At 37.6% G+C, this 13,728-nt stretch overlaps 2 protein-coding genes across 2 annotated transcripts; one reads left to right on the forward strand and one right to left on the reverse strand.

Annotated features, from left to right (window-relative positions):
• The first annotated feature begins 1,019 nt into the window (after positions 1–1,019).
• dennd10 (DENN domain containing 10) lies at positions 1,020–6,855 on the forward strand. Its single transcript, XM_084735672.1, has 10 exons — positions 1,020–1,165; positions 1,251–1,305; positions 2,811–3,007; positions 3,136–3,215; positions 3,307–3,455; positions 5,655–5,766; positions 5,870–5,970; positions 6,117–6,224; positions 6,329–6,423; positions 6,514–6,855. Exons 2-10 carry the CDS (start codon positions 1,260–1,262, stop codon positions 6,679–6,681), a joined length of 1,056 nt encoding a protein of 351 aa, XP_084591798.1. The 5' UTR covers positions 1,020–1,165; positions 1,251–1,259; the 3' UTR covers positions 6,682–6,855.
• Positions 6,856–7,840: 985 nt separating this feature from the next.
• sfxn4 (sideroflexin 4) lies at positions 7,841–12,919 on the reverse strand. Its single transcript, XM_084735676.1, has 14 exons — positions 12,778–12,919; positions 12,570–12,635; positions 12,425–12,481; positions 12,308–12,334; positions 11,207–11,261; positions 11,050–11,075; positions 10,906–10,959; positions 10,753–10,815; positions 10,574–10,642; positions 10,383–10,473; positions 9,790–9,905; positions 9,621–9,706; positions 9,421–9,538; positions 7,841–9,345 (listed from the first exon to the last, which is right to left on the reverse strand). The coding sequence occupies exons 1-14, from the start codon at positions 12,814–12,816 to the stop codon at positions 9,268–9,270; spliced, it is 945 nt and encodes a 314-aa protein (XP_084591802.1). The 5' UTR covers positions 12,817–12,919; the 3' UTR covers positions 7,841–9,267.
• Between the last annotated feature and the right edge of the window lie 809 nt (positions 12,920–13,728).

The following is a 13,728-nucleotide window of genomic DNA, read 5'->3' on the forward strand; positions in this document are numbered from 1 at the left end:
CACATAATAAAATGGATAAGAGCGTCATTAAATCCACAAACGAGGTTTTTCAGCAAACCTGGCAACTCTGGGTTTATAAAGTTCCCGTATGCGCTCCCCTGATGGTGCATTCAAGTAACGCTCGTGAAATGTAAATTGTGTCAACCTATGTGGAATTAATGGCCATCGAAACAGAGATTTGAATGATGTCGTTGAAATTGTTTCCCTGTTTGTAGTGATCTTGACATCAAAGCGAAATACACTCAAACATAAGTTGAAATTCAATTAAATTAGTTGAAAAAAAAAGAAAAAAAAGCTTGAAATCAAAAACAAAAGTGGGTGGTTCAGTCTTCAGAGTTGAGCTCAGTTGCTGCCAGAAGAATCTGACAGTCAGGTAGAATCTGATTTTTATTGTTGTTATTTTATGTAACTTTTTATCATCGGCACGAAACTCATGTCAGATAATTTAATACACAATTCAGAAAAGGCTGGAACAAATAAAAATGCACATATAAAAAGCATTGGTCACATTTAGAGGTCTTTGACAAAAGTTTAAATAAATCTACATGTACTACTGTGTAATTATGGGGTAAAAGTCAAGTTTTTATACCTGTCTGCATACCTTATTCATATTGTAACTAAAATAAATATACGTTATTTTGTACCTCATTCAAGGTATATGATCCAGCTCATGTGACATTTTTATGTTACTGTGTTATGTATGTCAGCTTCAGTCGTTCCTTCCAGTGATTAAATATTCACTTTTTCTGTCATTCTCTGAAATGCTGTGTAATGTATGATGTAAAATATATGGAATAGATATGAATATGCACAGTACTGATAAAAGAATAAATTATTTTTAAAAATATAGAAAATAATGAATTTAAAATACATTCAAATATATTGAATGTAAAAATTTGCAAGTGGCTTGGAGACAATGTATCTACTTTATATTTTATCGTATAATTCCAGTGTACGTGAACGCACCAGTACCGCTGAACTATCGCCAGCTCTGATTGGTTGTCAGCTCTAGACCCGGAAGAAGGAAGAGATTTCGCACAGGGAGGAAAGACTGTTGACAGTAGAAATCAAACCCAGGCCACTGACGAGTTTGAACACATTTTTTGTCTTATTAAATCTTTCCAGCATCGCATTCTGGTATTTGGAGCCAGCAGCAGCTCTCAGGGTACTTCACAGTCACATGAGTGTCCACAGAGTGAAGATGGACGGTTGTTTATCTCCAGTTAACTTGTGCCTCTGAACTCTTTCAGGTATGGAATATGGCAGCAACTGAAACGCAGCTTATGTTAAGCGTCGGATTAATCGGTAAGTTTCGGTCCATAGGTCGTTTTTCCTTGTTTCTTTGTTGTTTTTAAGCCGAAGTTGGCGCCTCACGGACTCACTTGTACGTGCAGGACAATCACATGATACTAATGTGACCCGAAAGCGTCTCATCAGCAGTCCTCATTGGTCCTGTGCTCCTGCACATTAGGCAGTATGCATGGATTAGCTGGCTATGAATGGGTTCCTGAATGATAATGATTTGGTGGCAGGAGGTTTTGTCTTATTTTTTAATATGTTAAAATTCATGTATAAATGTAGGGCTGGGCAATGGATATTATAAGATATAATGATATGACGATAGTTATCGTCTTAGAGTATGGATATTGTCATTAGTGCAAGACAGGTATATTGGTTTTTGTTTAAGAAAATAATGCTGATTATTTTTTTTAGTTTTTTTTTTATTTTATTTTACAGACAGCATTTATGTGTATTTGGTTCTATTTCGCAATTCAAGTTTAAAATAATATATTAAACTAGTATTATTATTACTTGTTATAAATTTAAAAAACAAAATAAAAATATATGATACAGAACATTATATATTATATATATTTTGGGCTGCAATATTTAATCAGTTAGTTGATTATTAATCAATTATTAAATTAATCATCATCTATTTTATTTAATCGGTTTCAGAAATTTTCTAATACAAAAAATGTCAAAATTCTCTGATTTCAGCTTCTTAAAGTATATGTACTCTATTTTTGGTTTCTTTACTCCTTTATGACAGTAAACTGAGTATCTTTAGGTTGTGGACTTTTATGATTTTTGAAATGTAAAAGCAACTGTCAGAAGTAAAAAGCTATAAACGAACTACTCTACAGTCGCATGACTTCACATCAGCCCCACTGAGTGATTAGAGTTCAACATGATGTTTCTTGTTCCTGACAAACTCTGTAGTCTCTTGTAGCTACTTGTTAGCAACTGGCTTTTATACAACGCCCCAGGACTGGGTATTTACTGATGTATTTTATACCATAGAACAAAATGTGAAAGTCCCTTAAGCCTGTGTTAACCTTTATTTCAGGCGTTTAACAAAAACCCGCTGACTTTGGGACAAGGGAACTGGAAGTGTTAACACGCTAACTTATATGCAGGTTTTAGGACTCATACCTGCAGCACTCGATTAGACATTTGTGTGAAATTTTGTTATGGGCAAAAACGTGTTTTGTAATGTCACAAAGACCTTTGAGCACCAAAAGCTAATCAGCTTATTCTTGAGTTCAAGTGGACGTTCATACCAAATTTGAAGAAATTCTGTCGAGGCATTATTGAGATATCACGTTCACAAGAATGGGACGGATGAACAACCACATTACTGATTATTATTGATCAAAAATCTCATTGTGTTAATATTTTGTGAAAGCAGTCACCCCTACAGTATGGTCAGTACAATAATGATGAATTTGGTCAGAAATATTGTGACGTGATTTTGAGAATATCGCCCAGCTCTATATGGATTGTGGTTTTATCTGTCCTCCACCCAGAGAAAGATGTGAATGGAGACACACTGTGGGTGTGGTGCTACCCCTCTGTGGGCTCAGACCTGAGACAAGTCCTGCTCAGCAAGTGCTGTCTGACACAGGACAGCCGGGATTTCCACACCTTCGTGTTTGGTCAGTTCTGTCGGACCTGGTACTACATCACCACAGTGGAGGTACAGGAACCCACGGCGCTAAACAAGGTACAGTGTCCAGACACTCTGCTGTCGTTCAGATCTTCAACAAGGAGCACTGAGTGTGCAGCATTTCTATGTTTCTATCCAGTGTTTGCATTGAGTTGCATTTTTGTCTCTGTTTTTTTCCCTTCAAGGTCACTCATTTTTCAATAGTTGTTACAGCAAAAGACTTCAACCCTGAAAAATACGCTGCACTCAGCAGAATACTCTGCAGGTAACATTTTCAGTTCACATGACTCTGTTTGTACACTTTTTTTATTACAGAGTGTTTCTTTATTTAAGTGTTGTTTATGGTTATTATCCAGGATGTACATCAAACATGGCAGTCCAGTGAAAATGATGGAGGCTTATGTCACCGTCCTCACCAAAGGTATTTGCCAGAGTGATGAAAACGGTTCGTTTCTAATTAAAGACTATGACGTCCGGAAAGCGTACTTGGCCGGTTCAGTCAAAGGTAAGACATCACAGCCGTTAAGAGGAATATTAGAGGGTAACTTCTGTAGTTTGGATTCTATTTTACCATGTTTGTTTCTAGGTGGCCAACAGGGACAACAATGTCTGAAACTGGTCCAGTATTGAGCGAGACTGCTGCAGCCATCAGCCACAAATGGGCTGCAGTGTAATCTTTGGGTCTGATGGTGCTTGTCAGAGTACATCCACTAAAAGTGCTTGTTTTTGCCACTAACAGGCCCAGATTATAAGTTTTAGAGTCTGACAATGTTATGGAAAGGATAACTACAGAGAGAGACCTTTGTTTTAAAGAGTAAAATATGTTTTGTTTCCAGGTTTGTTTCAGTAGGATTTGTTCAAGCTGTTCTTAAACGCATCAGACAGTTTGTGTTTTGTTGTGTCTCATTCCCAGGACGTAACATACTGATGTTTTGGGTTGGTAAAGTTTCCCAACCACAGCAAAATTACAAGCAGGATCTCTGCAGATTCATCCACCACCTCGCACTTGTAGTGGGTCACTGATGATTGAAAGGGGTTATGTTTCTGAGATTATACATTGTTTTTAAAATAAATGTTGCTTATCGTGTCTTTAACCAGAAATAGCTGTTCTGTTGCTCTCGACAAAGCCGTTGGACTACATTTACAGAAACACACAACCATCTTGGTTGTTCTTTTCACTGATCCAACAATGAGCAAATGTGAAAAAAATCTTTATTCACTGTGATAGACATGAAAATATTGAGGGATGAGCCAGAGGGAGGTTGGATATTAGAGAAGCAGCAACGAGAAATGGTGTGCAGAGCCATAATTTACCTCAGTGAATAAACATTTATTTCAGCCAACCAACCAGACTTGGTGATTGTGGGAACCGTGGAGAGATGAGTCAAGACATTTTGATGAGCTTTATTTTGTTTCAGTCAAGTTTGAATGAAGATAACAATCATAAAATGACTGGTTTTGAAAATGGAGTCTGGTGAGTTTGGTGAGCAATTTAACAAAACATATCTTACTCTTTAACAATAAGGTCTCTCTCTGTCAGGATTCTTTCCATAATGTTGTCAGACACTTAGAATAACAATCTGAGCCTGTCAGCGGCAAAAACAACGCAGCTGCCCATATGGATTCAACTACAGCCCACAGAAACAGAGTGCAGTGAAAACCACGCCCACTGGGGGTGAAAAGATCAGCACCACAATATGAAACTTAGTGCTTAAACGCTAATAAAGTGACTGCAGCCTGCTAAAAACAAGATTTCAGCACATCAACGGGTTATGTTAGCACCTTATGTCCCCCAGAGAGGAAAAGAACTAACAAATTCAGTATTTTCATTAAATCTCAGTGTTTCTTCTCCTTACCTGGCTTTTCTGTTAGAAATGATCCCACTGGGACAGAGGTGAAATACTTTAGTATTAGTTAAACTACTTGATGGCATCACTTTATGAATCCCAAAGGAAACTGTCGTGCTGGATCGCTCAATAATTACAGTAACATAATGACAACAATAGAGCAACAAATAAGTGAAATATAAGCACAAAATATAAAATGTATAATGAGTCAAATAGTTAGTAAAATAGTTATAATTAGGCATTAAAAACTATGCCTTTTTGTAGCCGAGCTATCTCACATTTCTGCAGTTTGTCTGGTCAAATTAGCAACTATAATCTACTCATAATGTTACTGGCTGACAGGATCCTGCAGTTTCCTTGTTCATCCTGCTGACACCTCATGTCTGTAATCCACTTTTGTCCTCTTAAAGACTTGTTTTTTCAGTTCAGCGGCTTATATAAACTTGGTTCAGGGTTCTTTAACTCGTTGGTTATGTATCCCAGCACATAGCAGCTTTTAGACATTTTTCTGCAGCCATTTCACTCAGTACTGGACCAATTTCAAAAATTGTTGTCCTCATAAGTCACTTAGACACAAAAACATGTGAAAATAGGGTCTAGGTTAAAAAAATACTCAAGTTAACTTTTAAGCAGGTCCCACAGGCAAGTTCTCTATCCAAATGTAGGTTTCATCCTGTGTCAAACAGCAGTTTTTATCGTTTGTTTACAGTGATAAAGGTGATATTTTCCATCTACTGCTAAAACACAGCAGTGAACTTGATAGGTGTTAATAAACATTCGCTTGAAACACAGACTAGATTCTTTCAGAGTTCAAAGTGGGTCACCCGGTTTACTTCCATGTTTCCGTTCTACGTCAGACGTGGTGTCTCAGTTTGGTATGGAGACCATCATCCTGTATACTGCTCTCATGCTGAAGAAGAGGATTGTTGTCCATCACCCTCGGATTGAAGCGTTGTTGGAGTTTACCAGGTGCATTTGAGACTTTAATTCAAAATATTTGGCTTGAAACTTTTTCACTTTGTAGCAGAGACTGTTGTCATGTTTACATAACTCTTTACTTGTTTCCTCTCAGAGTTTTGCCCACTCTGACATGGCACAGGAAAGACTGGTCCATCCTGCACCCATATGTGCACCTGACTGATATCGAACTAGAGGATCTCAAGAAATGCCCTGGTGAGGCTGCCTCCTGGCTTATTCACTCTAATTAACAGTAAACCTCCTCTTGGTTGGTGATTAGCCACCATCTGCGCTGTGATCACTGTGATCTCATGGTGGGGAAATGAATTATTTATGTGCCAATATGTTCGTTTTCTCCACAGGGTATGTAGCAGGATTTGTAGATCCGGAAGTGAGCAACAGATCAGACTTGTTTGATGTGTATGTGAACCTCCCAGACAGTGTCATCACAGTGTCCCAGAGTGCCAAAGGTACCGTATGTTCAAAGAGAAAGCAGTATGTTTCTAAGAAAGCTTTGATTCTTAGAGAGCAGTGCGGGTTTTCTCTCTGACTGATGTTCAGTATCTCACCACAGAGGCCATGGCTATGGGGAAGCTACACAAGGACATTGGACACCTTATCGTCCAGTCTGCAGAGGACGCTGAGAGGTCGGATAGTCAGGTCATTAAGGTGAGGATTCACAAATGTGTCCGTATTCAATCCGCAGATGTGACAAATGTAGCTGTGAATCTAACATGACAGCCGCATGTTAATTCACAGGATATTTCTGTCAAGACTAAAGAGATCCTCGCCAACTTGATGGCGCTGGCTGACGAGTGTGAAGACTCGAAGATCACACTGGAAGGTTTAAAGCAGCATCATTTCCCTCCGGCGACAGAGAACTTCCTCTTTCATTTGGCAGCTGCCGAGCAGCTCTTACGGATATAAACCTGTTTTCAGACGCTGCACTGCAGAACGCCAGCAGCATGGACTCTGTGCTGTGCTGTTTTTGTAGATTTTGGGATAATTACTGTTTTCTGAAAGGATTGTGCACTCTCTCATAGTTATCATGAGAGTTTGCACAGGAAACTTTCTCACAGTAATCTCCATGTGAGGTAGGAACGTGTCACTAGCATCAATTTAGGTTGTCCGCTGTCGTGCTAATGTGTGACATGATGCATCTTGATCAAATACCAGGATGTTTCACATCATAGGTAAAAGTGCTGCAGACATGAGTCCTAAATCTCAGAAATGAGTTGGCATCTTAGTACTTCTGGATCTCTCTTCTCAAAGATTGTCAAAGTTGTTTTTTTTTTGAGCGGGTTTTTCATTATTTGCCTGAAATTTTTTTAATCCCATGAAAAGACCAAAACAACATTGAACTGATCATACTGACTGTCTGTGTCTCCTAACCCAGATATAACTTTTCCTTAATTAAATGATTAGTTATTGGATCTATAAAATATAATGTGTCCCAAAGCCCAAGATGGCGCCCACAGCACAAAGATATTCAGTTTACTGTCATAGAGGAGTAAAGAAACCAGAAATGACAAAATCTGAAAGTATTCAAAAATTGACTAATGTACTAATCTGTTCTGGTCTTTTCATGGGATTTGGTGCCAATAAGAAAAAAAATAAGATAATGCCTGACTTTATCTCCTTTAACATTGGTAGTTATGGACAAAAAGCACTACAGTTTTTGTCTTCAACGTGGTGAAATGGAGACAAATGAGCTGGTACTTTCTCTGCTGGTACACCCGATCGTGCTTTCCAGACGTTAGCTTCCACTGCACAGTGCAAAGCTGTACATAGAAACATCACAAATCTTGTTCCTGGTCTGAGATGTTGGGTACTCACTGTGAAGAGACAGACCCAGATATATATATAGAGAGAATATATAAATGCAGAAATAGCAGCTGAAATGTCACAGATGTAACAAGCACTTAATATTATTATTAATGAGTTAGTCGATAGAAACATTGCACAACGTGAGTTTATTTAGTTTTTTAAAACAATGTCACATTTTGTATTTTACTAATGACTTAAGTGGCGCACAAACCTGAAACAAACAGTCTGTGATGAGGCTTTTTTCAAACAGTGTTTTATAAAAAAAAAAAAAAAAGATGGCTGGTAGAAAAAGAGCTGTTCCTCATTAATCTGCAGCTGATCGAATGATTGGTGCTTCCATGTCCACTTTGATTAATATTGCATTATGTGTGTCTTACTGTTCAGGTTGTACTTTTTTTCTTTTTTTTTTTAAACTGATGTAAAGGTAGCGCTGTTGTTTTACATTTTCAGACACATTGCCAAAAGGATGTTTTTGTGCCTCAGTATTTCAGATAAGACACAGAGTGCAATACATAGAAATGCTCATGTAACTTTAAAAACTAAATGTATTTTCATGAATTGATGTAATATTTCCTATCTATAAATACATCTAATATTCCAACTAAATAAATTTACTATTAAACAGCAGCTTCTTGCGAGTTTTAATGTACTGAACAATGGTTTTAACAAAATATTTTACATGAAAATAGTGAGAAAAAGCTGCATTTCATCTTTGAGTCTGTTACATGTCTCATACATCTGCAGCTGCATGATGTTAAAGCTACTACAAGGAAGTTTCATATTGTGTTGATTTTGGACATGCCTGTTGACATCATTATAGCCTCAAAATATATAATGCCAAAAACAAATTAATCCAAAGAAAAAAAATCAGCTTCTTTCTAACTGGCTACGGTACGACTCGCTGTAACTCTGCCAGGTCAAAAGTAACCACAGGCTCTTTTCATCTGATATCAAGGAGGATCCAACTCGGCTGCAGGCATTAAGAAAAGAAGGTATGAGAGTGAAGTCACTGCGGTTACACCAACTGAGTGGCAAAAAGACAACTGACAGTGTTAGCTTTCAGCTTGCATGCCATGAAAACAAAAGCCATCAAAAATGAGAACGAGCTGCTGTGTGATTGACTGTACAAATAAATTCAACAGGAGCAAAAAAAGGAGCAAACCTTTTACAAACTGACAAAAACTAAAGAAAAGAGAAGCAATGTGGATCACTGCAAATCACAGAAACAACTGGAATTTTTGTGTCAGGTATGTTGGCTTTTTGGGTAAAATCGTACTTTAATCGTATAGAATATGAATCTTTCATTCATATTCTGTGCAACACTCATGCATCACACATCTTCAACTCTGCTGCATGTGAAGTTTTCTCTCAAATAATAAAAATATCCGCAGACCTGTCCATGAACAACCAGAATAACTTTTGGGGTCCTCATCAATTTAATTTTGCCAACAAACTCCGCCTTGAAGTAACAGAGTGCCGAGTTAGTTTTCACAGATAATTGATTGTTTTTTATTTCTAGTTTTGCAATTTTCTGTACTAAATGCAGCCATGATGCAGGAAGTTTTGCCACTCAGTCGGACTGGAGGGCCGTGTTCAGGTGGGACACTGACATCATTGCTCTAGAAACTCCTTGTAGTAGCTTTAAATTATAATGTTGATTTTGTATGTGCTGTGTGAAACAGCTCCTCAGAGTCCTCTGTGGTAGTAGAACAGCCCGTCGTCCGCTGCAGCCCGCAGCTCCTCCTCTACGTTCTCCCTCTTTATCTGTAAAACAAGGTCGACGTCAGCCGAGTTCACCACAGAGAAAACAAGACAGCACAGGAGGATCATGGATCTCACCGTTCCCAGTTGTGGAAACAGGCTGAACGAGACGGGGATCATCAAGCCCAGAACAAACGCCACACTTATGTGACGGAGAGGAGCGACCAGCAGAGCGTTCCTCTGGAAAAGTTTTCTTCTGTAAAGGAGAATCTATTTAGTGAAGTCTAACAGGTGTGATTTTGTCCATTAAAACAGAACTACATTTAACAGTGACTGACCTCTGTAAGAGCAAAACCAGGAGATTAGGAATGGCAGCGGTTGTCCCAAGCAGTGTCGCTCTCGACAATGCAGTCTCCCTCACAGCCTGAACAAAAAGAAAAAAATATATAGCACTCCAGGTTTTCAACAAGACAAATTATTTTTATCCACTTGCTTTTTTATTTTTACCTTTTCCCCTGCTGCTTTCGAGAAGCCGACAGGGTTTCCATTGGAATCAAACACTTGGATCCCAGTTTCTGACTCCTCACTTCTGACAGTAAACACATTGAAGAAGGCCAGAACAGCTGGAGAGAGTTACACAACATATTACTTAAAAAAAAATCTTACCTGTTATTATTGCAGCCACACCAGTTGACTTAAAGGGATAGTTCTGATTTTTAAGTGAGGCTGTATGACATACTTGCATTGCCTACAGTAGATGATACTGAAGTGTGCTATATTTAGAATATTTTAACTGCTTTACTTTGCTGTCAGACAGCCTTTACTGATGGGAAACCGACCTTACATGAGTCAAATATATATGCTATATTGTAAATATAGCATACAATCAAACTGATATTGATTTTTTAGGTGGCTAAAATATGATTTGGTGCTGATCCTGTCCACCACAGTACTTTGCTTAGCTTCTGTGCTCACTTAAAAAAAACTGAATCCCTTTAACACCTATGCACCTACTATCTGACATGCAAAATAAAGTATTCTGACTTTTGATACAACACTATTCATGCTAGGGTATTTTAATGTAGAGATAAAGGGATTACCTGAGAGTGGGATTGGTAATATCGACCTAAAGAAAGTCTGGATTGGAGCGCTTCTTATACCGAGTCGGTTAATGAAAATTTGAGGAAGGGCCTGAAACAAAAGATACAGGAAAATTAAAATGTTTTTTTTTACGAAGCATCTTTTTGATTTGAAACGTTACAGGCTACATATGTTATCAGGTTCTACACACCCCTGCACATGTTGCATAGGAAACTGTGCCAGCGATCAACAGAAGCTGCTTCAAAGACGTCTTCTTACCCTGGCGGACAGAGATAAAGACAGAGACAGAGGGAGGACATGAGAATAATTTCAGGTGGTAACATTAGTATCTCATTACTGAATATCTAAACATATATATATATATGTTACCTGCTCTGGTGAAGAATTTCTGTTTGCATGGTTGAATCCTGCACTGTAACTCTGCAGCAGTAACTGAAAGAGTGCAGTTTTTAATCATTAATGTTCACTGTTCAATCCACATGTAACACACTTTTTAACAATATGATGAATATACTTCATTACCTGCCAAAACAGAGCAGGTTTGACTCCGCTATGTGGCAAAAAGCTGGCAACAACCTGAAAAAAAGATTTCAAAAAAATTTCAACATTGGTTTCGCAACCACTACAAAGAACTAAGTGTCATTATATATTTACTGGACGACGTACCAGAGGTGCTGATATCGGCAGAAATGCTAGAAAGGAAATGACAGAAGTGAAGAAATCTGCATCTCTTTCAAAATAAGTGTTTCAAGATACAACTGCATAGTAATAGACGTGGATGTAAACTCTCCATAAATGTGTAAAGGTGTGGATTTGATTGTACCTGGAGGGCGGAAGACTAGAGGAAGAGCGGCACCAGAATCAGCGTGGACAGACGACTGTAGACACAAACAGTCGTCAAGACTTTAAACAAAATGCAAAGCACTGAACTCTGTCAAATCACAACATCTGGACAACACAGCTTCCAGAGGATAAAACATCTGGACACATTCAAAGATATAAATATTTCAAAATGAATTCCTACGTGGAAATTTGGCCACTTCAGTCTTCAGGATGAACGACACGCTATTACAGCCTGGATTACTCTTCTGTTCTGAGCAGTCAGTGTTTTTGTAACCTCAAGTTTTGTTTTGGTCGACAAAGTAAAAGCTATAGACTCGGGAGGTAATAACAGGACAGCTGCTGCACGACTGCGCGTGCAAGAAAACAGTTTTCAACACAGCGCACACTTCAAGTTATTACATTACTTAACTATCAACACTGATCGGACAGTCTCATGAAAAGTGCCAAATTTTCCTTTTAAGGCACGACACTATGAGCAAAAATATTGACTCTAATATGTCAACAAGATAAAACAAAAATCTTGAACCTGGAAACGTTTGCAGATTAGTACATATTGAATTAGATAGTTTCTCATTTGCATATTTGCAGTGCAAAATTCTGAAAACTTGTGACACAAATAGGGTTGCAAATTTTGTGCTAGCAATTATAACTAATTGATTAGTTGATTAATCACCAATAATTAACAGGAAAACAAAAATGGACATTGCCTAATTTTTTTTTTTTTTTTACATTTTTTTCCCCTAATTTTAAGTTTATATTTCTTTCTTCAACAAATGCCTCTGTCAGACAAAACAATGTCAAATGAGCTGCAAGTACTGCCATTTCTAGACTATCGATTAATTATTGATAAATACATTTTTAAGGGATTCAATTCTTAACAGTGAATAATTTAATTAAGGATTGACATCCCTTAATACAAAATAATTGTCTTAATATAAGCAGTCCACTGGGGGAGTTTCATGGTGATATCAGTTAATTAAAAACCACTTAATTAAAAACACTGTTAGTTGGAAATATAAATAAACTCTGATTTATTTTGAGAGGATGTTATTTGCAGTGTTGTGCTTCTTGTAAGACTTACAAGTGCGAGTGTCTGTGCAGGTCCATCCTGAAGCAGGAAACAGAACAGGTTTAAATAAATCAGCAGCAGGTTCATAAAGCTGACTGATGAACACTGTACGGTTGAACATCACCTGACCTTTTCATCTAGTTTCTCTCCACTTCCAAGCAGAGCGTGAGCCTTGTGTATTTCAGCCTGAGGAGAGCAGTGTCATTGGTTAAACATCAGATATTTTTCTACTCATCTCACAGTGTAAGATCAGTGTACAGTGGCTGCTACTCACATCAGAGGAGAGCAGGGAAGTTGGATCAAGGAGATTAACCCAGATCTTTAGTCGACTGAGGAAAGACTGGAAGAAGAGGGACGCTAAAGTTCAACACTTACCAAAAAAATGTGAGGAACTAAGATGTAAACACAGTTTCAGTGGACCTGACTGAACATAACATCACAGATGATTCTCTGCATGTTAAAACACTGCTCTTCACTCTCACCTGTCCGTGACTTTTCCAATAAATCAGATTAGGATCCATTAGAACAGCGAGGACATCTGTTTCACACACATTCAATAACTTACAACCAGACTACAACAGTGCACATTTTACCAGCATGTATTCCTCCTGCTTTGAGGTCAACTTCTATTTAGAAACTACTTCCGCCTTCAATCACGTGGGCAGTTGTGGGCGGTTTTACGCTGCATTCAGGGACATGATGAAAATCGGAGGTTATATTTGTCTTATATCCAAGTGTTGTGTTCAGTTTATTGAGCGCAGAGTGCAATAACTGTGTTCACGGTTGAAATGTGAAATGTTTGGACGTAAAAACAACGTTTACATTCACACACAATAACTCATGTTCTTAAACAGCCACCCATACATCTGGTAAGCGTGTAAAGTATTTTTGCTAAATAATTATGAGCATATAATTTTTCCATTGTTTGTAAAGACATATTTTATTTTAGTATTTTTCGTTTGTTTTAATTTTATTTCATTTTTGAAATGTATAGAATTATTCTATACATTTGATAAATAAACAAATGAATGAATGAATGAATGAATGAATGAATAAGTAAGTAAATAAATAAAAGCAGTACTAAGGCCTATTAAAAAAAACTAAGCTAAAACTAAACATTTTAAATGATAAAAAAACAACCACTTGAAAAGTCTTTCTAATAGGTTTAATTAGCTTTAATACAACCTGATTTTTTTTCCACCATCCATAATATGTTTCCTCACCCATTTATTTTTTTTTTTCACCCACCTATTTCGTTTTTCTCTTGTCTTCTTAGAGGCTCCCTAAAAACTGAAGACATTCCCAGCATATTTTTATTTTTAATTTTGAGGTCAGTAATGAACCTTCACGCTTCAAACTCGTCACAGTTTTCGTAACACCTGAGGAACACCTGAAGGCAGCATGATCGTCTTTTTATTATTCGGAAATCATTT

The sequence above is a fragment of the Lutjanus erythropterus genome, chromosome 14 (assembly GCF_056507025.1).
Source record: "Lutjanus erythropterus isolate fLutEry1 chromosome 14, fLutEry1.hap2, whole genome shotgun sequence".
Classification (NCBI taxonomy): domain Eukaryota; kingdom Metazoa; phylum Chordata; class Actinopteri; order Lutjaniformes; family Lutjanidae; genus Lutjanus; species Lutjanus erythropterus.

Bases quoted from the DNA above. Each gene is read 5' to 3' on its own strand.
- dennd10 (XM_084735672.1), top strand. From the start codon at position 1,260: ATGGCAGCAACTGAAACGCAGCTTATGTTAAGCGTCGGATTAATCG. The intron at 5,767-5,869 runs GTGCATTTGAGA...GTTTCCTCTCAG, and splicing joins GCGTTGTTGGAGTTTACCAG to AGTTTTGCCCACTCTGACAT. The intron at 5,971-6,116 runs GTGAGGCTGCCT...TTTTCTCCACAG, and splicing joins GGATCTCAAGAAATGCCCTG to GGTATGTAGCAGGATTTGTA.
- sfxn4 (XM_084735676.1), bottom strand. From the start codon at position 12,816: ATGGATCCTAATCTGATTTATTGGAAAAGTCACGGACAG. The intron at 12,482-12,569 runs GTGAGTAGCAGC...TGCTCTCCTCAG, and splicing joins CTTCCCTGCTCTCCTCTGAT to GCTGAAATACACAAGGCTCA. The intron at 10,960-11,049 runs GTACGTCGTCCA...TCTTTTTTTCAG, and splicing joins TGCCGATATCAGCACCTCTG to GTTGTTGCCAGCTTTTTGCC.